The sequence below is a fragment of the Phoxinus phoxinus genome (assembly GCF_949152265.1).
Source record: "Phoxinus phoxinus genome assembly, chromosome: 8".
In the NCBI taxonomy this organism is placed as follows: Eukaryota; Metazoa; Chordata; class Actinopteri; order Cypriniformes; family Leuciscidae; genus Phoxinus; species Phoxinus phoxinus.
Genome location: NC_136883.1, coordinates 1,092,173 through 1,118,365, shown reverse-complemented (window position 1 = coordinate 1,118,365; position 26,193 = coordinate 1,092,173). Strand labels below are relative to the sequence as shown.

Here is a 26,193-nt window from a genome sequence, read left to right as displayed (position 1 = left end):
TGTATTTCTTAAAATTCTTTATTCATAAACTTGATGCAAGTTTACAAATTGTACTGTACATGGTCAAAATTACACTTACAATGAAAAAAATGAAAAAAAAAGAAAGTAAAATAAAAAGCAATATAACCAAAGCATGCTAACAGTGCATAACTGTGAGCGCTCTGCTGCAGCGATGACGAGCTGATCTGGGATCAGCCGCTTTAACACACACACACACTCCTCTATTACTCAGTTGGTCCTGAAAACAGAGTCGAGTGTTTTCCGGGATAACATCTACGGGATCATCTATGGCTTGATGTCAGAGTGGCGTAATTTATTTATTTTTAATTTACCTAAACAAACAGAAAAGTGAAGTGGACATTGTCCCGTGGGAACCTCAGGAAAGCAGCCGAACACTTCCCAGTGCGCTCACGGAGTCATGCGGGCGTCTGGATCTGAGGAAGCTCTGGAGGAACAGCGGGACCGGGACAGACGCTCTCCCTCCTCCTCAGGGCATCACTGGTCCCGCCCGCGATCCCAACACGGCTTCAGGCGGTTCCACAAATCCAGGCTGTCGTGAGGAGAGCGGTGAGTGTCCGTCGGCTCCGCGCGTCTCGCACCGAGGTGATCGAGTCAGACCCGTGCCGGCTCTCTCCGAGGAGGAGCAGGGACGCAGGAATAATGACGTTATCTGAGATGATAAAGCAAAAAAGGAAAAGAAAGAGAGCTGTTGACGAGGATGAAGCGCGAGCGGCCGAGCCGAGCCTCTTCCGCCCGGAGGACGTGACGGACACACGGCAGAGGAGAGAGAGGACGAGAGGAACCAGAACAAAGAGATGTCCACCTCCAGACACACGAGCGACCTCTCACGCTAGCCGTCCTCCTTCGGTGGTGTGTACCAGCCTGCGGGACACACACACACACACGTTTACAACGCAAGCTCAGATCCTCCTTCCTACACACCCCATGAAGACCGAAAACTGAACATGTGTGGTGCATGTCTGCTGGCTTACACACACACACTTCTAAATGCACTTTCTGACCAAAACTATCATAATATAATGTCAGTAGGAAGTAAACTGCACTCCTCAAATCTTTTAGTTTGAACATGTACACGTTACTCTTCTATAAGATGTTGGTTCACTCAGAGGATCATAAGCAGAATGTAATGTTGATATTACACCGGGCAATATCTGAACGTGAACACTGATGAAGCGCTCACCGTTCTTCTCGTGGATCTGCACCAGTGATTTATACGACTGCTGCGCTCGGGCCAGGTTATACTGATTCTGAAACACACACACACACACATTACACACACACACACACACACACACATTACAGTCTCTACTTTGCAATTAAAGCACATACAAGTCTCGCGCCGAGTGCACAGCCAATCAGAACAGCGTGTGGGCGGAGTCTCGCGGCGAGTGCACAGCCAATTAGAACAGCGTGTGGGCGGAGTCTCGCGGTGAGTGCACGGCCAAACAGAACAGCGTGTGGGCGGAGTCTCGCGGCGAGTGCACAGCCAATCAGAACAGCGTGTGGGCGGAGTCTAGCCGCGAGTGCACAGCTAATCAGAACAGTGTGTGGGCGGAGTCTCGCGGCGAGTGCACGGCACCACAGAGTAATCCTGACGGCACTCGCAAGAAAATGGATCAGTACATAATCAAATTCACAAATATTACACCATTTAAACATTATTAAAAATACTAAAACAATCTTTGTCAAATAATACGCTTGTTTGTTCACAGTTTGAACGTTCTTGTTTCCATGTTTAATCTCAAGATCTGAGGAGAATTCTTCATTGTTGCTTTTACAGCTCAAAGCTGGAGCACTAAATGATATTCACAGTCACATGACAAGCTTTTAACATTAAATAAAGCACATAAACAGCGCCTGAGATTATCAGTGCCACACTTTGTGTTTGTTGTTCCAGCGCGACGCCACAGAAAAATAGAAACCGTTTAAAATAGTCATTGCGTGTCGCGGCTGGCTAGCACAAAAACGTCTCAGGTTACAACTGTAACCTTTGTTCCCTGAGAACAGGGAACGAGACAATACGTCATCGACGCTTTGGGGGACGCCTCAGGCGTGACAGGTGTCTGAAATCACAATCAAATCACGGCAATCACATTGACCGGCGACAGCCCGTGAATCATTACGTGAATGATTAACGTGCGACCTGGAAGTATATAAGGGCGCCTTGCAAACATGACAAATCATCCTTCGTCTGAAGGGACTGTTTGGTAGGCAGGCCCCGAGGCATGGCAGGGAGACGTATTGTCTCGTTCCCTGTTCTCAGGGAACAAAGGTTACAGTTGTAACCTGAGACGTTCCCTTTCGAAGGGAACTCGACAATACGTCATCGACGCTTTGGGGAACGAAATACCCACTCCGCCATGCTGAGGGGAGTGCATGCCAGGAGGCAGTGACAACTGTCAGAACCAGCAAATTCAAATGAAATGCAAGAACCACTCACCCTCAGGTCACACTGGGCTGTCAGTGACAGCATTCCCTACGGTCATAGCCCAAGCTATAAGCCTAACAGGAGGAACTCCAAATATGTAATCCGAAGGCCTACCTGGGCCTGCTCAAAGGCCTAGGACCACAACTTCAATTTAGAAGGGGTCCCTTCTAGGGAATGTGGCTAGGGAACCCGAGGGAACCCCAGCCAGTCACTATTCGGGGGAATATACCACCCGAAATGCCACCAGGACGGCCTGACCTGGTGTCACTACGTCGGACACTTCAGTCTGGCCAAATTCCTGTCTGTCTGGAGACAGAGCCTCTGGACATTTGCCTTAGGTAAGGCATCCAACCCGAGGGACTGCGAAGCTGGCAGTGAACCCTCAGCCCGGATCTCAGAGACGGGATATCCCGGAGAGTATGACTCAGCATAGTGCTTTAAACCCTTGCTAGAGAGGGGAGTTTCTCTACTCGATCCACGGATCTACCCAGTGTTTGTGTTTGAAACACTGAGGAGGCCTGTGAAGGCCTAGGGGCTGATCTAACTGGGAGGCCTCACGAGAGGCCTACGACCGTCTGACCAGACTCAGGAGTCCAAACACTCATAGAGACCCTTAGTGAGGGGAGCAATGGACCGACTGGTAGGAACCAGGCTGTAGGCAGAGTAAGAAGTTCCCGGAGGGAACCAGAAGCAGAGGATGAACACTTTAGTTGAGCCAGGGCACGAGCTCGCTTTTAGCAACGGCCTAATAAGGCCAGCTGAACTGATAGCAGGCGGCCACTAGCTTCCAGAACCCAGCATGGTTGGGGAACCACTCACAGGGAGGCCTGGAGGCCTACTACCTGATAACCACAGTATGTGGGAGCTCATAACCAGGAAGGCCTGGTGAGGCCTGTAACCTGATAACCACAGTATGTGGGAGCTCATAACCAGGAAGGCCTGGTGAGGCCTGTAACCTGATAACCCCAGTATGTGGGAGCTCATAACCAGGAAGGCCTGGTGAGGCCTGTAACCTGATAACTCCAGTATGTGGGAGCTCTCATGACCAGGAAGGCCTAGTGAGGCCTGTAACCTGATAACCACAGTATGTGGGAGCTCATAACCAGGAAGGCCTGGTGAGGCCTGTAACCTGATAACCACAGTATGTGGGAGCTCATAACCAGGAAGGCCTGGTGAGGCCTGTCACCTGATAACCCCAGTATGTGGGAGCTCTCATGACCAGGAAGGCCTGGTGAGGCCTGTAACCTAGCGACCACAGTGTGTGGGAGCTCAAAACCAGGAAGGCCGGATGAGGCCTGTAACCTAATAACCACAATATGTGGGAGCCCACATTCAGGAAGGCCGAGTGAGGCCCGTAACCTGACATGTGGAGACTCATAACCAGGAAGGCCTGGTGAGGCCTGTAACCTGATAACCACAGTATGAGGGAACTCACCTTCAGGGAGGCCTGGTGAGGCCTACTACCTGATAACCCCAGCATGTGGGAGCTCATGACCAGGAAGGCCTGGTGAGGCCTGTAACCTGATAACCACAGTATGTGGGAACTACCTTCAGGGAGGCCTGGTGAGGCCTACTACCTGACAGCCACGATACTTGGGAGCTCACATTCAGGGAGGCCCGGTTAGCGGCCTACCACCTGATAATCACATTATGTGAGAACATGCCTTCAGGGAGGCCCGGTGAGGCCTACTACCTGATAGTAGGTCAGGCTAGCTGTCCAGTTGCCTGTCCTTTGGGCTTGCCTACAGGGAGGCCTGGTAAGGCCTACTACCTGATAGCCACCGTAAGTGGGAATTCACCTTCAGGGAGGCCTGAGGAGGCCTACTACCTGAAAGTAATCTTAAACAACTGGTAGCTACGAGCCCTGAATCTGGGTGACGGTTCGAAGGCGGCCTGCTAAGGCCAGCCCACTGGGGACTCGCCTATCAGGGAGGCCTGGTTGGGCCTACTAGCTGACAGCAAGTCAATCTGCTCCAAAGGTACACTGTTGGGAATCATACCACACCAACAAGTAAGTCCCACAATGTTGGGACTCACTTCCGAGGAGGCCTGTTTAGGGCCTACTACCCATCAGTGAGTCAACTGCCCGAACCACCAAGGCCAGCAACACTTTTTTGAAGTGAGCTGGCCTACAGCGCCCACTTGGGGGCTGCCCATACAGGAGGCCTGCTGAGGCCTACTACCTAATGGCGCAGCCCTCGTTGGCAGATAAGCTGTTTACACAGCGCCTACAGCATTCTGGTACCTAATCACATTGCCCATGGCAGTGTACTCAGCAAAAGCGCTAGCACCCTTTGAGCAAGGGGAGTACAACATACGCCACTCTGCCTCAATGGAGGCCCCAGAGCCAGGGGCCTACCATCTGTAAGCATGGGCGTCAGCTCATGGCAATGCTCTGGCTTCAGGGGAGCGTACTTCGACCAAAAAAGAAGTGAAGGCTAGAACTTTCCGCTCAACCCGAGCCATAGTGGTGCGAGGTAGGATAATACAGAACTGAAAGTGAAGGACTCAGACCTGCCCTGTATCACAGGGGAATACTCTCCACCTCACCCTGAGGTTTACCAGGGTGCGGGCCCGCCAGTGGCTCTAGGGGTGACAGAAAAAGTATCTGTGCCCAACCTAGGGGAGTGGGGCTTGTTTGTGAGCCAACCACCTACAACCCGACGCTTGAGCAGTAGCTCAGCGAGGTGAGTAAAGCCTATACTGGCAGCCCATATCCGTATGCTAGTTCTGCACGGCAGGGTCGGGCAGACAGACCCAGCCTCTTCGTGAGGCGAAAGGCGGCCTAACCCTGCTCAATAAAGACACATTGTACCGGGGAGGCCTATTTGAGGCCTAACCCAGGATCTTTATAAACCATGCCTCTGCACCACGCTGCATTACACTTGTCGCCCCAGAATGCAGAGAAGGGGGCGGGCCTTGGCCTAACGACTCCCATTGGAGGAGGCTGTCATACAGGGATGCTAGGAACCTAAATTCACACAGTGAAGGCTCAGAGGCAGAAATGCTTAAGCAGAGCGCCTCCACTATCCCTGGCACAGCCTAGGCCAGCTACAGAGGCGGCCCTGGTGAGGGCCAGCCTGCAAGCATAGATCTACCTGAGGGCTCGGAGGAGCCACAGCCTTACTAGAAAAATAGTTATTATTTCATACAACTGGCTGCAGAATCGCTCAGCCCAATGAAAACCCAAACAGAGCTCAAGGGGGCGATGTACTCAGGAAGGAAGTCAGACGGTCCCATGGACCGGACATAAGATCTATCTGAAGCACTAGCGTCAGTCTATACTCCAAGATGAAAATCCTATGGGAGGGAGACCAACTACTCTACCCTGAGGTGGCTAACAGCCCGAGGGCTAAGATAGTCGTTCTAGCCACCTAAAGGGGGACTTCAGGGCCCTAATAATCCAAAAATGTACCTTACATGACCCCATAGCTCTATACAGGGAACGAGGTCTGTAGAGAGATAAATTTTAGTGTTAGTTGCACACAAATTACTCTTAAAGAAGACCACTCAGCTCACCTGCGGCGTGCGAAGTGAAGACTTACCAGACAGTTCTTTATGAACATGGGGTCTACCACCTATACATGCCTGAAAGAGGCACTCTCCTAACCAAGCAGAGGCAGGCCAACAGAACATTGTTCTAACCATGAGCCCAGCCTCAGGCCTGATGTAGAAAGTGTCTGGGGAGTCGGGGAAGAGAGGAGAGGGCTAAGATATAATCACGCCCTCAGGGGGAGGTGATCCATGCCAATGCTGTGTGCAATCGTGCTGGATCACCTCCCTCAGATCCCTCTTCTTGCGGGAGTTGCACCTCTACAGCGATCTACTCCTCCACGGAGGAGGCGCACGAGAGGCGACACTGGCTCTCTGGCCCTGTCTAAGGTCCCCGGACCATGATGGGCCAGGCCCTCCCGTCTGTCTGGGTGTGGATACGGATCTCAGCGGTATGTATTTGTCCTAATACAGCTGAGCGCGCCCTCGCCTCTCTGAACTTTCCAGCCACCGCCTACACGGAGGTGCCAAAAAGCTCAGAGGGCGAGGGCGAATCGAGGAGAAAGACTTTCTCTCTTCTCCCCGATGTCGGCCAGGTTCACTCCGTGGCGCAGCTCAGTAACCGCCTCAGGGGCCCCACCCCCTGGACGAGATCCCCCAGCAGATTGGCCTGGTGTACCTGCAACACCACCATGATGTGCAGGGTAGCACCGGCCTGACCCGCTGGCGTGTATGCTCTGCCATTCAACTGGCAGGGTTTGAGCTCTCAGTGTAGACGCCTGTCCAGACACGAGATAGTTGCAAACGTCTCGTCAATGGGCGGCATCGACACATACCCATGCTCTCCTATCACCTCAACATCAGTGAGACTAGCCCGCTGATGTCGGTGGACACGGGCAGAGTATGGGTTCTTCCATGTCCTCTCGATCTCAGTATGAGATCGGGAAGAAATGAAAGGCTCACCTGAGCTAGTGGTTTTATGACTGAGGAAAAAACGCTCTCATAGTGAGCGATTTTCCCCCCACGTTACCATAAAACCACCAGTTCAGCATACACGGGGCAGGGTGGCTGAGAAGATTGATTATCACCACCCTCATCAGCCATCTCCTGTTTGTCCGGAAAAGCACTCACTGCTTAATCTCGTCAGCCGCCGCATCGCTTGAGAGGATTATACCCCTCTCAAGGCGATCGGCGGGCTTCATCTGGGATCCCTTTTTTTTTTTTTTTTTTACACCCAGATGCTGAGCCCTCTTCTCTCAAGGAGAGGGTCAGACGAGATCGGAGCGTTCTCAAAGAAAAACGCTCGCAATTGTACAGGCAGTTCCCTCAAGAACTGCCTGTGCGCGCTCTTCCTCCAGACAGAAAACGCACAGCTGAAAACACTCAGCCTTCTCAGTGCATTTCATAAATACCTGATTTTCAAAAGCGGTTACAGACAAAACAGTCCCTGAAGACGAAAAGATGATTTGTCATGTTTGCAAGGCGCCCTTATATACTTCCAGGTCGCACGTTAATCATTCACGTAATGATTCACGGGCTGTCGCCGGTCAATGTGATTGCCGTGATTTGATTGTGATTTCAGACACCTGTCACGCCTGAGGCGTCCCCCAAAGCGTCGATGACGTATTGTCGAGTTCCCTTCGAAAGGGAACTCTGATTAACACAGAAAGACGGCCTTTATCACGTGTAGCTGGACACGGTGTGATCGTTCTCGCTGTAGTTCTGGCTCTCGCTGTAGTTCTGGCTCTCGGTGTGAACGTCTGAAGTGCGATTACCTTATTGGCTCCAAACTGCACTCTTGCTTTTCCCTTGACTAAAGTGGCATTAATCTGCATGATGACAGACTCTATGGAATAGGCACTGCTCCAGCCCTGAGGAAACACATCACATGACCGTCAGACACACACACCTCTTACAATCTCAGTCACATGCATGTCGTATTACAGACTCGTATCTATATATCGGAACACTAAAGGACACACATTAACAGTTTATTCGCTATAGTTTAGTGAATGCTGATAAAATATGACAGAACTCAGTTGATATTTGACAGATTTTGTCCATCCTTTTGTTAGACTGTCACACACACACACACACACACACACACACACACACACACACATTATGTTGAATATCTGTCAGCTGGTAAATTTAACTCCACAATTAGATAATACCAGTTTAGCTCCACCAGTGACCAAGCAATGCTTCATTGTGTTCAGTGTGTGTGTGTAAAAGAGCATTAGCAGTTACAGACACACACTTCAGCAGAACATGACCAGCTCACAGTGTCCGGATCAGTTCTGCTCACAAATAGAATATATAATAATATCTAATATTTCTGGTCACAGATGTTCTGCATCAGAAACGCACCTGTTTAGTGAGTAGTTCCATACACAGCGCTCCTCCACCCAGAACATACCTGAACACACACTACAGTTAACCTGGGCTTTACATACACACTAGTTAACCCAAAGCTTTATATATAAATAAATAAATAAATAAATAATGAAGATATATGTATACATTAGTATGAATAATCGCTTCTGCATACAAATTAGTATAATTTTTGAGCGAATTAATAATATGACGAACACAACGCATCAGAATATCAGTAATATGATGAGTAACGGTCCGCCTCACCCTCCAGACAGCACAGGAGACACCACTCGCACGAACGGGGGATCAAAGGGGAAGTTATCCTGAAGACGGACAAGAGAGTTATTTTTATTCTGGACAAACCTACATTTAAATTGTACATACAAGCATTTGTACATTTAATAAAGAAGTTGAACAATTAGGAAGGTAAACCTTATTTACAATGCATCACAAACTAAAGGCTAAACTCTCACACACACTCATGCTATCTTTGTGGGGACTATCCATAGACATGATGGTGTTTATACTGTCCAAACTGTATATTTTGTCCTCTACACTAACCCTACCCATCACACACACACACACACACACACACACACACACACACACACTAACCCTACCCATCACACACACACACACACACACACACACACACTAACCCTACCCATCACACACACACACACACACTAACCCTACCCATCACACACACACACACACACACACACACTAACCCTACCCATCACACACACACACACACACACACTAACCCTACCCATCACACACACACACACACACACACACACACACACACACTAACCCTACCCATCACACACACACACACACACTAACCCTACCCATCACACACACACACACACACACACACACACACACACACACACACACACACACACACACACACACTAACCCTACCCGTCACACACACACACACACTAACCCTACCCATCACACACACACACGCTATCTTTGTGGGGACTATCAATAGACATGATGGTGTTTATACTGTCCAAACTGTATATTTTGTCCTCTACACTAACCCTACCCATCACACACACACACACACTAACCCTGCCCATCACACACACACACACACACACACACACACACACACACACACACACTAACCCTACCCATCACACACACACACACACACACACACACACACACACACTAACCCTACCCATCACACACACACACACACACACACACACACACACACTAACCCTACCCATCACACACACACACACTAACCCTACCCATCACACACACACACACACACACACACACTAACCCTACCCATCACACACACACACACACACTAACCCTACCCATCACACACACACACATACACTAACCCTTTCCCCGTCACACACACACACACACACATACACACACACACACACACACACTAACCCTACCCATCACACACACACACACTAACCCTACCCATCACACACACACTAACCCTACCCGTCACACACACACACGCTATCTTTGTGGGGACTATCAATAGACATGATGGTGTTTATACTGTCCAAACTGTATATTTTGTCCTCTACACTAACCCTACACATCACACACACACACACACACACTAACCCTGCCCATCACACACACACACACACACACACACACACACACACACACACTAACCCTACCCATCACACACACACACACACACACTAACCCTACCCGTCACACACACACACACACACACACTAACCCTACCCGTCACACACACACACACACACACACACACACATACACACACACACACACACACACACACACACACACTAACCCTACCCATCACACACACACACTAACCCTACCCATCACACACACACTAACCCTACCCGTCACACACACACTAACCCTACCCATCACACACACACACGCTATCTTTGTGGGGACTATCCATAGACATGATGGTGTTTATACTGTCCAAACTGTATATTTTGTCCTCTACACTAACCCTACACATCACACACACACACACTAACCCTACACATCACACACACACACACACACACACACACACACAGCCAGTGAACTCACTTTGTAAGAGAAGTTGAGGAGTATGTAGTCGATTCCCTCCTTCTCCTTCAGAACCTGCAGGTCACTGTGCAGAGGACTGTCTGGATCCACACTGAACACACACACACACACACACCTTCAGCTTTCTGAAAACTCCTAACTAACACAAGCAATAATGGGAAAATCCAGTCCTTACGTCCTTATCTTCACGTGCCACTCGTACAGGCTGTCGTTGAACAGCTCCACTGAGTAGATTCCTGGAAAACAGAATAAAGCAGAATAAGAAGAGTGTGGCGTCTCGTTCATTACCAGTCTAAGTTATTATCATGTGTCCAAACCGTTTTTATAACTCTGAGACCGGTAGATCTCCCTGAGCTCCTTCATGAGGCGATCCGACGCTTGAACTGATCCAGACACAGCGCCCTACAGGACCCGAGAGAACACACTCCATCCATCAGACGCAGTAAGACCCAATGCACACATGAATCCCACAGCTCAGAGTAATGAGCACTGGGAGCCCGACAGCTCAATGCAAAAAACAAGACGGCTCATTTCAAAGATTTCACATTCACTGTAACACTGTACAACCAGGTTTCATGTTAACATTAGTTAATTACATTAGCTAACGTGAAATGTTTAACTATGCATTATTTTGTGTCATTATTGAATAATATTTAATTGTTTATTTGGGAGAAAATGTTTAACGCCACGCCAGCTTATATGGTGAAATCTAGGTTAAATACAAAATACATCAATTAACTAAAAACCTATACAGGATGTTTAAAATCAAGTCAAGTAAAGTCATATAAGTCAAGTTAAGTCAGTAAAGTTAAGTAAAGTAAGTAAAGTCAGTCAAGTCAGTCAAGTAAGTCGAGCAAGTTAAGTCAGTAAAGTCAGTCAAGTAAAGTAAAGTCAGTAAAGTAAGTAAAGTCAAGTCAGTCAAGTAAGTCAAGTCAGTCAAGTAAGTCAAGTAAGTCAAGTCAGTCAAGTCAGTCAAGTCAGTCAAGTAAAGTAAAGTCAGTAAAGTAAGTAAAGTCAAGTAAGTAAAGTTAAGTAAGGTTAGTAAAGTCAAGTGAAGTCAGTAAAGTCAGTAAAATCAAGTCAAGTCAGTAAAGTCAAGTTAAGTCAGTAAAGTCAGTAAAGTAAAGTCAAGTAAGCAAAGTCAAGTAAGTAAAGTTAGTAAAGTCAGTAAAGTAAAGTCAAGTAAGCAAAGTCAAGTAAGTAAAGTTAGTAAAGTCAGTAAAGTAAAGTCAAGTAAGCAAAGTCAAGTAAGTAAAGTTAGTAAAGTCAGTAAAGACAGTAAAGTAAAGTCAAGTAAGCAAAGTTAGTAAAGTCAGTAAAGTAAAGTCAAGTAAGCAAAGTCTTACTTTGTTACAAGTAAAGTTACAAGTAAAGTACAAGTAAACTTTACAAGTAAAGTTAGTAAAGTCAGTAAAGTAAAGTCAAGTAAGCAAAGTCAAGTAAGTAAAGTTAGTAAAGTCAGTAAAGTCAGTAAAGTAAAGTCACGTAAGCAAAGTTAGTAAAGTCAGTAAAGTCAGTAAAGTAAAGTCAAGTAAGCAAAGTCAAGTAAGCAAAGTCAAGTAAGCAAAGTCAAGTAAGCAAAGTCAAGTAAGTAAAGTTAGTAAAGTCAGTAAAGTAAAGTCAAGTAAGCAAAGTCAAGTAAGTAAAGTTAGTAAAGTCAGTAAAGTCAGTAAAGTCAAGTAAGTAAAGTTAGTAAAGTCAGTAAAGTGAAGTCAGTAAAGTCAAGTAAGCAAAGTCAAGTAAGTAAAGTAAGTAAAGTTAGTAAAGTCAGTAAAGTCAAGTAAGTAAAGTTAGTAAAGTCAGTAAAGTGAAGTCAGTAAAGTCAAGTAAGTAAAGTAAGTAAAGTTAGTAAAGTCAGTAAAGTCAGTAAAGTCAGTAAAGTCAAGTCAGTAAAGTCAAGTCAGTAAAGTCAAGTCAGTAAAGTCAGTAAAGTCAAGTAGTAAGTCAAGTAAAGTAAAGTTAAGTCAAGTAAAGTTAAGTCAAGTAAAGTCAGTAAAGTCAGTAAAGTCAGTAAAGTCAGTAAAGTCAGTAAAGTCAGTAAAGTCAGTAAAGTCAGTAAAGTCAAGTCAGTAAAGTCAGTAAAGTCAGTAAAGTCAGTAAAGTCAAGTAAAGTCAGTAAAGTCAGGAAAGTCAGTAAAGTCAGTAAAGTTAGTAAAGTCAGTAAAGTCAGTAAAGTCAGTAAAGTCAGGTCAAGTCACTGAACCGATTCGTTCAAAACCCCGGATTAGTTTAGTGACTGACGAAACACCACTGTACGTTAGTGCCACACAGACGCGTAACTTTTGCTGTGGCTTTTTTGAAACTATAGTCCTTGGAGAAATAGAGCAAAAACAAAGAACATTGACACTGTTATGTCTAAAATGTCACTTAACACAATATTCACTCCGTTTACTGAACTGTCTTATAAAGTCAACATTACATTTGCAATTGCGCACATTTTCTGGAAATGGTTGTTAATATCATATATAATAAATATAAAAATAACACATACATATTCAAAAATCTCTTTTTATGAATATGGTCAATTTTGAAGTCATCAAATCTCAACTCAAAACAGAAGCTTTCGTCAGAAGAGGAGTAGTTTGCTCGCCTGACTTCACGAACAATTCATTTCAAAAGGAACTACATCAATCACTCTGAAGGCCATCCGACTGAACCTTCTCATCATAACCATTCAATCTCCATGTAATCAGGACAGTGAAACTACTGCTCCGAACCAAAGCCTCTCTTTCACCCCACCAGAGCCCGAAACATGAGGAAAGTGACCTTACCGAATGAGCACTTACATTCAAGTGGTCCTGCCTCTGGTTCTTGCGGATCTTCTCCAGAATGGCCAAGTTCTCCTTCTCGATCCCATCATCCTCAGACTTCTTCCCATCCACCGGCTCCTCCTCTTTCATTTCATAGTGTTCCAGATCGATGTCCTGCTGACAGAGAACACGTATATGATGAGGCCACTCGGGCTGGGCAAAATTGTTTTCGATAAATTGTTTTTTAAAATGTGGTCGATTCAAAATCGATTCTCAAAGTCCACAAATACTTTTTTTTACCCCCAGATTTATTCCCGCAAACATTGAACATAAGATTAACGTCAATCTTATTACTAGTCTTCTCCAAACAAATTGTTGATGGGCCCTATTGACTTCCATAGTATTGAGGGAAAAAATCAATGGGGACCAAAAACAGTTTGGTTACCCATATTATTCAAAATATCTTCTTTTGTGTTCAACAGAAGAAACTTATAAATGATAAATACATTCATAAATGATGACAGAATTATTATTTTTGGGTAAACTATCACCCAAAAGCCAGTATTAGTTTCCCTGCACTGTTCATAGGCTCGCAGCCACCGTGTCACAGCGAATGCTGTGAGATTTTATGTTCCTTATATCTTAAACATAAAATAACCTGATCCTGTTTGATCAAGGCATGCATTCTTCTGACTAGTCCAATTTTCAGCATAAATTTTTCCTCTCGCATCAAAATCCTGTCTATTCATTGTATGCATTTGAAATATAGAGTTGGGTTCTGTTTTAATGTACCCAAGTGTACCTAAAATAAAGGTTTGTGGCTCTTAATTTCCTTTTATTAATTAACCTCTAGTAAACTTGTGTTATTTTTATTGAGAATCTAATCGAATTAAGAGCTTGAGAATCTAAATAGAATTGGAACATCTGAATTGTCACATCATAATAAACAACATGTGGAAAACTAGGGATGCACGATATATGTTCATTTATAGTGTTATCGTTATCGGCTCGATAAGAAAATGTGGCCGATATATTAAAGCTGATAAATAATGTATGCACACTGTTCATCATGATGGTTTTGAAATGCTTGAAATATGATTGGAATCACTTCAAAAAGGAAAATGCAGTTCAGTGCAACATATGCAGCGCAAAGTGTGTCATATCGGCTATATAAAATCATAATTGTGTGTTTAGATAATGGCTTTTTATGGTGAGTTTTGTTTTTGTAATCAGGCTCTCAATTAAAAGTATATAAAAAAAAATTGGATTTAGATTCATCGGCCAATAAATTGGTTATTGGCTTTCGAATAGAAATAATTATCGGTATCGGACAAAATGTTAATATCAGTGCATCTCAAAAGGAAAACGGATACGAACCTCTCCCATCTCTTCCTCCTCTTCCTCCTCTGATGTGACCTCATCCGTGGTCCCGAGCTACAGGATAAAATATTCGTTAAAAAAACATGAATTAATTATTTGCTCATCTGTCATTATATTATATACTTGGGCAATATACAGCAGAGTATCAGTGCAATTCTGTTTAAATAATCTGTTGTATGCATTTATGTTAGTGTGTATGGGGTTTTAAGGAAGTTGGACAGGCATTCGCAATGTCGTTGTATTTTAAATGCAATAATACACTTTTCTAGTCATTTTTGTTCATTATTTAATGCACTTAAAAGTAAAACTTTATAATTGTTCTTCAGAATATAATAACTTTCTCTATGCCTCGGAAATAACCTTTCTTTTGAGTCAACATTACATATCATATCTTAACATGCTTCAAGTTCACATAGAAACTATCCAGTCAAATCCACAATCCAATGGCCAGATATAAAATATAATAGATCTAATGAATTTTCCAGAATATAAGTCACATTAAATGTAAAGGATTTATTGTGGAGTGATGGGAACTGAAATACATGTGCATGGTGTTTATAACGCTTGTAAAGTTTTTGTTATATTAACCAGTGTTTTATATTACTTCTGGATGTAGTAATAACACTTTACAATAAGGTTCCATTAGTTAACATGAATTAACAATGAAAAACACTTCTTAAATGACAATGTTAATTTCAACATTTACCAATACATTTTTCGGATCAAAAGTTGTTTCTGTTAACATTAGTTAATGCACTGTGAACTATCAAACAATGACTAGTTGTATTTGTAATAAACAATTTTAAGAAAAATGTATACATGCTGTAAAAAATATATGGCTTATAACTAGTTAATGCATTCTAACAGTTAAAACTTTTTAACAGTTTTATCCAATAACATTAGACAGGACTGTTAGAGAGATTGCAAACTGATGAACACGGAGAATGCGAGCATTGGCGTTCTCAGCGCCATCAAAATAAAAGTCCCAACAACAAGCGTGTCTTACGTCACTTCAGAGTTCCTACTGGCTGTGTGAATGCAACCAGGAAAATGTTCCTAGAGGAACCATTAGATCTCAGGTAAACACCCTGGTGGCTGGAGGTCCTCTAACACGAGGTCCTCTAACTCGAGGTCCTCTAACACGAGGTCCTCTAACACGAGGTCCTCTAACACGAGGTCCTCTAACACGAGGTCCTCTAACCCGAGGTCCTCTAACCCGAGGTCCTCTAACCCGAGGTCCTCTAACCCGAGGTCCTCTAACCCGAGGTCCTCTAACCCGAGGTCCTCTAACCCGAGGTCCTCTAACCCGAGGTCCTCTAACCCGAGGTCCTCTAACCCGAGGTCCTCTAACCCGAGGTCCTCTAACCCGAGGTCCTCTAACCCGAGGTCCTCTAACACGAGGTCCTCTAACACGAGGTCCTCTAACACGAGGTCCTCTAACACGAGGTCCTCTAACACGAGGTCCTCTAACACGAGGTCCTCTAACACGAGGTCCTCTAACACGAGGTCCTCTAACACGAGGTCCTCTAACACGAGGTCCTCTAACACGAGGTCCTCTAACACGAGGTCCTCTAACACGAGGTCCTATAACACGAGGTCCTCTAACACGAGGTCCTCTAACACGAGGTCCTATAACACGAGGTCCTCTAACACGAGGTCCTATAACACGAGGTCCTCTAACACGAGGTCCTCTAACACGAGGTCCTCTAACACGAGGTCCTCTAACACGAGGTCCTCTAACACGAGGTCCTCTAACACGAGGTCCTCTAACACGAGGTCCTCTAACACGAGGTCCTCTAACACGAGGTCCTCTAACACGAGGTCCTCTAACACGAGGTCCTCTAACACGAGGTCCTCTAACACGAGGTCCTCTAACACGAGGTCCTCTAACCCGAGGTCCTCTAACCCGAGGTCCTCTAACCCGAGGTCCTCTAACCCGAGGTCCTCTAACACGAGGTCCTCTAACACGAGGTCCTCTAACACGAGGTCCTCTAACCCGAGGTCCTCTAACACGAGGTCCTCTAACACGAGGTCCTCTAACACGAGGTCCTCTAACACGAGGTCCTCTAACACGAGGTCCTCTAACACGAGGTCCTCTAACACGAGGTCCTCTAACACGAGGTCCTCTAACACGAGGTCCTATAACACGAGGTCCTATAACACGAGGTCCTCTAACACGAGGTCCTATAACACGAGGTCCTATAACACGAGGTCCTATAACACGAGGTCCTCTAACACGAGGTCCTCTAACACGAGGTCCTATAACACGAGGTCCTCTAACACGAGGTCCTCTAACACGAGGTCCTATAACACGAGGTCCTAGAACCGAGGTCCTCTAACACGAGGTCCTATAACACGAGGTCCTCTAACACGAGGTCCTCTAACACGAGGTCCTCTAACACGAGGTCCTCTAACACGAGGTCCTCTAACACGAGGTCCTAGAACCGAGGTCCTCTAACACGAGGTCCTCTAACACGAGGTCCTCTAACACGAGGTCCTCTAACACGAGGTCCTATAACACGAGGTCCTCTAACACGAGGTCCTCTAACACGAGGTCCTATAACACGAGGTCCTCTAACACGAGGTCCTCTAACACGAGGTCCTCTAACACGAGGTCCTATAACACGAGGTCCTAGAACCGAGGTCCTCTAACACGAGGTCCTATAACACGAGGTCCTCTAACACGAGGTCCTCTAACACGAGGTCCTCTAACACGAGGTCCTCTAACACGAGGTCCTCTAACACGAGGTCCTAGAACCGAGGTCCTCTAACACGAGGTCCTCTAACACGAGGTCCTCTAACACGAGGTCCTCTAACACGAGGTCCTCTAACACGAGGTCCTATAACACGAGGTCCTATAACACGAGGTCCTCTAACACGAGGTCCTCTAACACGAGGTCCTCTAACACGAGGTCCTCTAACACGAGGTCCTCTAACACGAGGTCCTCTAACACGAGGTCCTCTAACACGAGGTCCTCTAACACGAGGTCCTAGAACCGAGGTCCTCTAACACGAGGTCCTATAACACGAGGTCCTATAACCGAGGTCCTAGAACTGCCCGGTGTGAAAGCCCCTAAAGATGTTCACCTTGCGGTCCGGGTTCAGGGGCGCTGCGGGGAGCGGCTGGTCCAGCATCTCCACATCAGGGTGTTGGGGAAGATTATAGAGGCGACACAGATCACAGATCAGCCTCTTCAGCTGCTGCAAGAGCTGAAACACAAACACACACACAAGCTCGCTCACAAATCACACCCAAACTGACCAACATGTCCCTGAAGTTGAAAACAGGAGAGCAAAGAAAACAAAATGTGGGAGCAAAATATACCCTCATTATCAACTCCCACATATTAATAACCCTTGAAGGATTAGCTCACTTCAGAATTAAAATTTCCTGATAATTTACAAATCCAAGATATCCATGTCTTTCTTTAGTTGAAAAAGAAATGGATGTTCTCCATATAGTGACTTCAATGGTCCAGCGGGTCGAAGGTCCAAATGTGAGTTTCAGTACAGCTTCAAAGTCTTTTTTTAAAAAACTTTTAAATTATCAGGAAATAATAATTCTGAAGTGAACTAATCCTTTAATGGAAAAGATAATTTCTGACACTGACCCCAACCACTGTTATGAACGGTTAATAACATGCCGACAGAGATTTGGTGGCATTAGTCAAGTTAGAACAACAGGACTTTATGGGTAATTTGTGCACAATATCCGTTTCCTTTAGAGAAGACCAATCCTGTCAGCGAGTCTTGATCTCGACTCTACAATACAAGCAGATTGAATTTCACTAGCATGTAATGAAAACCTGACTGAAAATAAATCAGGCTTTATGAGAAGGAAGAGAGCAGTGGAGGAGCCGAATCAACCTTGAAACTTTAATACACACACGACTGTTCGAACACTTGGGGTCAGCAAGATGCGTTTTAAAATAAATCAATACTTTTATTCAGCAGGGACACATTCAATGTATCTAAAGTGACAGTAGATAAACATTTATAATGTTACAAAGGATTTCCCTTTCAAACTCTTTTATTCACGAAAGAATCCTGAAAAGTAAAATGTACGGTTTCCACAAAAATCATATTAAGTTAAACTTCTGTCATATGACTGAAAATAATCATTACATTGTTGTCAAGAGAAGAACACGTGTTTGTTGGACAGAGCCGTCTTCACTTTAAAGGATTCCTTTATACAAAACTGTATATTCTGTCCTAATTTAACAAACCCACGTCGTTCCATACCCGTATGAAGTTGTGTTTCTCCTTCTGTGTAACACAAAAGTAGAAGTTCAGCAGAATGAGGATGAGGCTCTTTTCCATACCATGACAGCTTAAGACAATCGACTATTGCCGTGTGATAATAATCACTCATGGAGCAACCAATCTGCCATTCCTGATGTCAAACCTGTTATTGTTGATGACCAACACACAAACAGGAACAAGACTTGGAGTGAATGAACATTCATTGGCACAAAGCAGCGTACGCTTTCAGAAGACTTGTTGTTGTGTGGAAAACAGCTGCGTCCACATTCTGCCAAACGCCCTCTTTTGTGTTGCAGAACAAAAGTCATACAGGTTTGGAATGACACGAGACCCAGTAAAGCGATGACAGGCTTTCCAGGTCAGAATAAACTAATCCTTCAAGTAGAACGAGTTTAAACGGAGAAGATTTGACGAAGGTGTTTTAATCAGGCATGCAGTCCGTCTAAAAGTGTGCTGGTGTCCCAGTTAATCTATTACAGACAACAAATAGTTTATAAAAAGCCCGGCTCAGCCGTGCGCGCGTGAGGAGTGCGCACTCGTGTTACACTGTTGTGTGTGTTGTGTAACGGCGACTCGATTGCAGTGTAGCTAGGCTGGAATTACTATTTACTGCTGTTCAAAGCGTCGTGATTACAACACCGGCTCCGCTCAAACCATCATTAAGATTGAGCATATTACGAATTACCTTCATTTACTGTCACCTGACGAGACATTAAATATGACTTAGAGGATCTACTAGGTCTTGTGCTCCACTAGAACAGGTTTTCCTGCTCGAGTGTTGGTTATTTCCTCATATTCTCGTGCTGCGGCTCCTCTCTACAGTCTGTCAGTAACGCTCTGGAGTGTTCTCGTGTAACGCCGTAACTCGTCGCTTCACTATCAGTGCGATGCAGCGTTGGAGAAATCAACTAGCTCATCACGACTGTTTCCCGAAAGCATGTTGTAGCAAAAGTGGTCGTTCAGCCACGCTGGTTAATGTCACGCACGTGCTGGAGTAATAACTACTGCTAATGAAACGGTTTAAGATCAAATTAATGCGAGATGTTTTGATATAAATTACAGACGTGCATCTGAGGACTATTTCTCATTGTTCTCAGTTTTTTGCTTTATTTCCAGACTCACTCAGACTCGTTCTTACACTAGAGCTCGATCACACATGCGCACTCTTCAGAAACTACACTTTAAATCTCTCGACAAACTAAAAGACGTAAATGACATTTGTATGTGTTCTGAGTAAAAGACACAGATTGCACTGAATGTCAGCTTGCTTATTTGGCTCAGGATTTATTGAGTCCACATGTCATGCAAACTAGGTTAGTCTGCTTCTAACCACAGGTGGAGATCTGTCGCTCACACACACACACACACACAACGGTTTACGAATGTTCGCTGGAACGATGGTTACGGGAAACACCGACTCGCTGAACTGCTGATAACGACAGAACTTGCGAGCGTAGTTGGCTAACGATGCTTTCGGGAAACACACTCCTGTTTACTTCCTGTCTCTATGAAGCCCCTCCTTCTGAAAAGCACACTGTGCTCTGATTGGTCAGCTGGAGCAGCGTGTTGTGATTGGTCGAGGCCTTTGAGTGTGTTTGGGAAATGTCCCGCCCCTTACCATAACCGCCAGTTTAACACACTACTGACTAACTCAACCAGGCCCCGCCCCTTTATTCTGCGCATTAATTATTATAATGAGGAATATTGTGGCGTGTTCGTTCCCGGAAGAAACTCAAGACTGCAATGGAGGTGTGTCAGGAGCTCAGAAACACTGATATAGAGGAGAACTGGAGCTTTCTCGTGTTCACACAGCAACACTACACACTGAACACAGACAGGAAAGCATGGCAGGACTTCTGCACTGGAACCGGACTGAGTTTGAGGAGAGCTAGACTGAGAGTGAGAAGATCTTCAGCGTTTACCAGCGTGTTTCCCTTCCTCACGTCCTCCAGCCGCTCCAGAACCTGAGTCAGGCTCGGGTCATCGGAGTCCACAAACCATATCGGGGACGTCGAGGGGTAGGACTCCTGCAACACATTACCCAGAGTGCAACACGTTACCCAGAGTGCAGCATGATACAGTAAATCTGAAGAGCAGAACCGGTGAAGGGTTCGGACTGGGCCGAGGTCATGATCTCGTGATCTGCTCAATGCGTGATATAGTTCTGAAGGTCTATTTACATAACTTCAATTATTGAAAATAATTCTGAGCCGTTCTGGACATTACACGCTTAGAAGAACTCGGACTCATTTTAAAGAACACTTTATGCTAAAAAGGTTCAATATAAGGAGAAATTATTGCATAATACTTTCACAATTAATGGGTTATTTCAAGTTTTTCAAGTGATTAAGTATGTTTACGAGCGGTTTAATTCATAACATTTAAAACCTGCTCATATTTACAAATTTAGATCTATATAAACATCCAAAACCCCTCGACAGAAAAGCTCTTACAGGAAAAGGTTGTTCATTGTACAGTATAGTACAGTATAGTACAGTATAGTACAGTATGTGTGGGTTACTCAGGAAAGTGCTGGTAATATGAGGGCACTACAGGAGTACAGGGAAGGGTTAGTGGTAGGATCAGTTATTATAGTTATTAAAATAACTGTATAATAAGTCGACAGTATGTGTGTGTGAAACAGGACTGATGTACTAACACACTTCTAGCTCAACAGTTGTGTCTGTGAACATTATAACGCACTGCGCACCAACATGTTTATTAACTAACAGTAGTGAATGCTGTAAACAATATTCTGCTTATTGTTACTTCATGTTCACAAAGAGGACCTTGTTGTTGTACGTTTATGCAAACACTTTTTGGCTGACGTTATCCATTAGTAATTCATGCACTTTGAAATAAAAGTGAATATATGAACCTCAGTTTCATGCTGGTCTTCATTTGTACATTAACTGATCTCATAGTCGACACTAATTTATCCCAGTATTATTATTTTTAAGAGAAATTAAATATTCTCCAAATAATATTTTACACATTTATAATATTAATTTTCACCAGAATAATACAAATTTAAAAAATATTAAAATAAATGTAAAAAAAAAAGTTACATTATTATTTTTAGTATTTCTAGTATTCGTCTAGTATAAAATAAATATATAAAATAAAAAACTTCAAATAAATAAAAAATATATTAAGTACTATGAGTAGAAAAATTTACATTATTATTTTAAGAAAAACGAATTATTTTCCAAATAATATTTAAGCATTAAATATATTAATTTTCAGTTCACAGTATAAAACATAAAATAAATATTAAAATAAATAAAAAATGTTTTAAATAAGTACTATGAGTAGAAAAAAGGTTACATTATTATTTTTAATAGAGACCAAATACTTCCCAAATATTATTTTATGCATTTCTAACATTCCTTTTTTAGTATAAATAAATAATAAAAAACAAAACAATGTTAAAAAAAGTAATAATGATTTGAAAAAAATTACATTATTATTTTAAGATAAAACTAAATATTTTCCAAATAATATTTTTACGCCTTTAATATATTCGTATACAGTATAAATAATCAAATAAAAATATTAAAATAAATAAAGACATCTAGTAATGCTTTAAGTAGTAAATATGTTTCATTAGTATTTAACAGAGACCAAATATTTTTTCCAAATAATATTTTATGCATTTTTTTTCTTTTTCAGTATAAATAATAATAAAATATTTAAATAAGTATGAATACAAAAGATTTTCACATTATTATTTATAATAGACCAAATATTTTCCAAATAATATTTTGCGCATTTAACATATTTGTTTTCTCAGTATAAATAATACAATTTTAAAACACATCTAACAGTACAGTAACTATAATACGTAGAAAATGTTTAATTATTTATTTTTTTAACAGAGACTATATATTTTTACAAATAATACTTTATGCATTTCTAATTTTCGTTTTCCGTATAAATAATAAAACAAAATCAATTTTAAATAGCATCTAACAGTACAGTACAGTAATGAGGAGGATTATTATTTTCAATAGAGACCAAATATTTACCAAATAATATTTGACATTCATAGTGTTAGTTTTCCCAGTGTACACTGGGTCCTTCACCATGGAAATAAATATCTGCCTTTTAAGTGTTATGATATTTGATCACGATCATATGTGTGTGGATTGATGACGTCAGAGTCGCCACAGAAAATGGCATCCGCAAATTAAGAAAACCCACGAAACGAGACACCAGAACCGGGTCAATAAAGGTCTCAGAAGTGCGCACTTCACAATAATGACTCCTGATCGATGAACTTTAAGATAATAAACCTGAGGGGAAGCCAGTATGAACACACGGAGCCGAACACTGATGTTTACCGACGCGAACGCGCTCGAGTTCGGTTATTATCGAAGCCGCGGGTTCGACGGCGCGCGCCCGAACCCACCGTGTGTGTGTGTGTGTGTGTGTGTGTGTGTGTGTGTGTGGTGGTCTCGGTCTTACTGTGATGTTGCAGTGGATGATGAGCAGCTTCTCTCCGGTCACGTTGAACTGGCAGCTCAACTCGTCCGGCTTCCAGTCCAGAATCCTGAAGCGCTCGTGGTTCGGGTCGAAAATGGACTCCAGAAACTTGAGCTCGGCCTTCAGTCCCGAAACCGACATGTTCCTCTACTCATCTCCGGGCATCAGGAGCCGAGAAACCGAGAGAGAGCTGGACAAAAGAAGAAGAAGAAGAGACGCGCAGTTGCGATCACTCCGCCGTGTTTTTGTGGATGTCAGTGCAGAAATAAAGCGGTTTAATCACGGAACGCGCGTTCAATAAGTCCCTCAGGTCTTTGCTAGTACAATCCGTCGATTTAAAACGCAGATCTGGAGCTCAAAGTGTCATAAATGTGTGTGTGAACGCAGGATCTTGTGTGTGTACGACTGAGCGGAAGCTGTTTTTTTCCCCTCTGGGGTTTAAAGATGGAGGCGCGCGTGGAGGACCCGCAGTCCCAGCATGCACCGCGGCCGCGAGCAAGCGACAAGATACAAATGAGAACCTGAAACTTTATTTTATTTTTGTTTTGTGTTTACTGTCTGTACATTAACAATCAAACGTACAACATTTGTAAAATGATTAGTTGTTTTGTTGAGTTTGTTAGCTCTACTGCTACGCCTACTTTATTATTTTGATAATTCATCTCATGAAAACAGGAGAACTTTATGGGTATAAAAGTACATATTTTGCAGTACATATTTTGATGTTACCAACAGGTAACACGATCATCTGTGTGTGTGTGTGTGTGAGAGAGAGAGAGAGAGAGAGAGAGAGAGAGAGAGAGAGAGAGAGAGAGAGAGAGAGAGAGAGAGAGAGAGAGAGAGAGAGAGAGAGTGTGTGTGTGTGTGTGTGTGTGTGTGTGTGTGTGTGTGTGTGTGTGTGAGAGAGAGAGAGAGAGAGAGAGAGAGAGAGAGAGAGAGAGAGAGAGAGAGTGTGTGTGTGTGAGTGTGTTTATTTCATGACCCTCATGTTATTTCTCTAATGTTCCACTAGCTGGCGCTAGACGTCCATCATCTTCAGCTTGATCTGCAGAAACCCTCAGCTGGGCACTTTAAATATATTAAACTATAATAAATTACATATACAGCCTATTCAATGAATAAGTGAATGAAAGCAGTGGTGCTGTGACTGACTGTAGAGCAGAGATCAGTCACGTGTGTGCAGGATGTGGAGAATTATGGTCATTCATCAGAACATACACTTTCTGCTTATGATCATTAATATGCAGCATTTTGTGCCTTATATTTGGCATCAATGTTTAATTGTGTGTGTGTGTGTGTGTGTGTGTCACAAGTAGTATATTTTACAGTAATTACATTTAATTTTAGTTTGATAGTATGCTTTAATTATTTTGATAGAACTTTATCTAACATATCTCATAAAAACAATAACAATGAGTATAAAATAAAACAAAGAAAAATATAAAATGCTGAAAAAATGCTAATAATTGTTGATAGAAAAAAAACATTTCTTGAAAAATGTGTTCCATGTACCTGACGATTGATAATCAATACAATATAATATTCCACATTTTTGTCAAGAATATTTTGCACCAATGTTTAATTCAATATAGATTTTTCCGCTCTTATGTATTTACATCCTTCAGCCAATAGATGGCGACAAGCGACCATCGTTACGAGTGAATCACTGAATCATTCACTGAACCGATTCGTTCAGTAACAAGGCAGCGCGTGCTGCTCATGTCTTCGGCTCCGTCCCAGTACACACACTTCATGTGCACTTGCGGTGTAGTCTGCACTGGGGGGGGTCACTGGGGTCACTGGGGTCTGCACTGAGGTCACTGGGTGGGGGGTCACTGGGGGGGGGGCACTGGGGGGGGCACTGGGGTCTGCACTGGGGGCGCTGGGTGGGGGGTCACTGGGGGGGGGGGCACTGGGGGGGGCACTGGGGTCTGCACTGGGGGCGCTGGGGGGGGGGTCACTGGGGTCTGCACTCGGGGCGCTGGGGGTGGGGGGCACTGGGGTCTGCACTGGGGTCACTGGGGGGGGGGGCACTGGGGTCTGCACTGGGGTCACTGGGGGGGGGGTCACTGGGGTCTGCACTGGGGTCACTGGGGGGGGGGCACTGGGGTCACTGGGGTCTGCACTGAGGTCACTGGGTGGGGGGTCACTGGGGGGGGCACTGGGGTCTGCACTGGGGGCACTGGGGGGGGGTCACTGGGGTCTGCACTCGGGGCGCTGGGGGTGGGGGGCACTGGGGTCTGCACTCGGGGCGCTGGGGGTGGGGGGCACTGGGGTCTGCACTGGGGTCACTGGGGTCTGCACTGAGGTCACTGGGTGGGGGGGTCACTGGGGGGGGGCACTGGGGGCGCTGGGGTCTGCACTGGGGGCGCTGGGGGGGCACTGGGGTCTGCACTGAGGTCACTGGGAGGGGGTCACTGGGGTCTGCACTGGGGGCGCTGGGGGGGGGGCACTGGGGTCTGCACTGGGGTCACTGGGGAGGGGGTCACTGGGGTCTGCACTGGGGTCACTGGGGAGGGGGTCACTGGGGTCTGCACTGGGGTCTGCGCTGGGGGGGGCACTGGGGTCTGCGCTGGGGGGGGGCGCTGGGGGCACTGGGGGCGCTGGGGGGGCGCTGGGGGGGGGGCACTGGGGTCTGCACTGGGTGTGTGTGTGTGTGTGTGTGTGTGTGTGTGTGTGTGTGTGTGTGTGTGTGTGTGTGTGTGTGTGTGTGTGTGTGTGTGTGTGTGTGTCTGAAGTGTTTTACGGTCTGTAGTGTCTGAAATCAAAGCCACTGAATCACCGCCGGTATCTTGTCAGCCTCTATTATCATCAGGGGAGGAAACGCATGAATAATTTACGCTGGTGTATTTCATCAGAGCTCGACTGCGTTCGGGTGATTGGAACAGAGGAGTGTGTGTATTCCTAAAACTGATCGGTATT

General features: G+C 44.6%; 1 protein-coding gene across 2 annotated transcripts; it reads right to left on the bottom strand.

The window, feature by feature from the left end:
- On the bottom strand, positions 1–23,756 carry ube2q1 (ubiquitin-conjugating enzyme E2Q family member 1). 2 transcript variants are annotated; one of them, XM_079620974.1, is made up of 13 exons: positions 23,254–23,756; positions 20,709–20,813; positions 17,611–17,733; positions 14,521–14,577; positions 13,165–13,317; positions 10,711–10,795; positions 10,569–10,629; positions 10,394–10,484; positions 8,582–8,640; positions 8,312–8,360; positions 7,717–7,812; positions 1,202–1,268; positions 1–882 (listed from the first exon to the last, which is right to left on the bottom strand). In XM_079620974.1, exons 1-13 carry the CDS (start codon positions 23,410–23,412, stop codon positions 851–853), a joined length of 1,137 nt encoding a protein of 378 aa, XP_079477100.1. In that variant the 5' UTR covers positions 23,413–23,756; the 3' UTR covers positions 1–850. The 2 variants fall into 2 exon arrangements, with proteins under 2 accessions (XP_079477100.1, XP_079477101.1); XM_079620975.1 differs by having other exon boundaries at positions 13,180–13,317; positions 23,254–23,729.
- Positions 23,757–26,193: the final 2,437 nt, after the last annotated feature.

Bases quoted from the DNA above. Each gene is read 5' to 3' on its own strand.
- ube2q1 (XM_079620974.1), bottom strand. From the start codon at position 23,412: ATGTCGGTTTCGGGACTGAAGGCCGAGCTCAAGTTTCTGGAGTCCATT. The intron at 14,578-17,610 runs GTGAACATCTTT...TTTATCCTGTAG, and splicing joins CCCTGAACCCGGACCGCAAG to CTCGGGACCACGGATGAGGT. The intron at 1,269-7,716 runs GTAATCGCACTT...TGTGTGTTTCAG, and splicing joins TGCAGTTTGGAGCCAATAAG to AATCAGTATAACCTGGCCCG.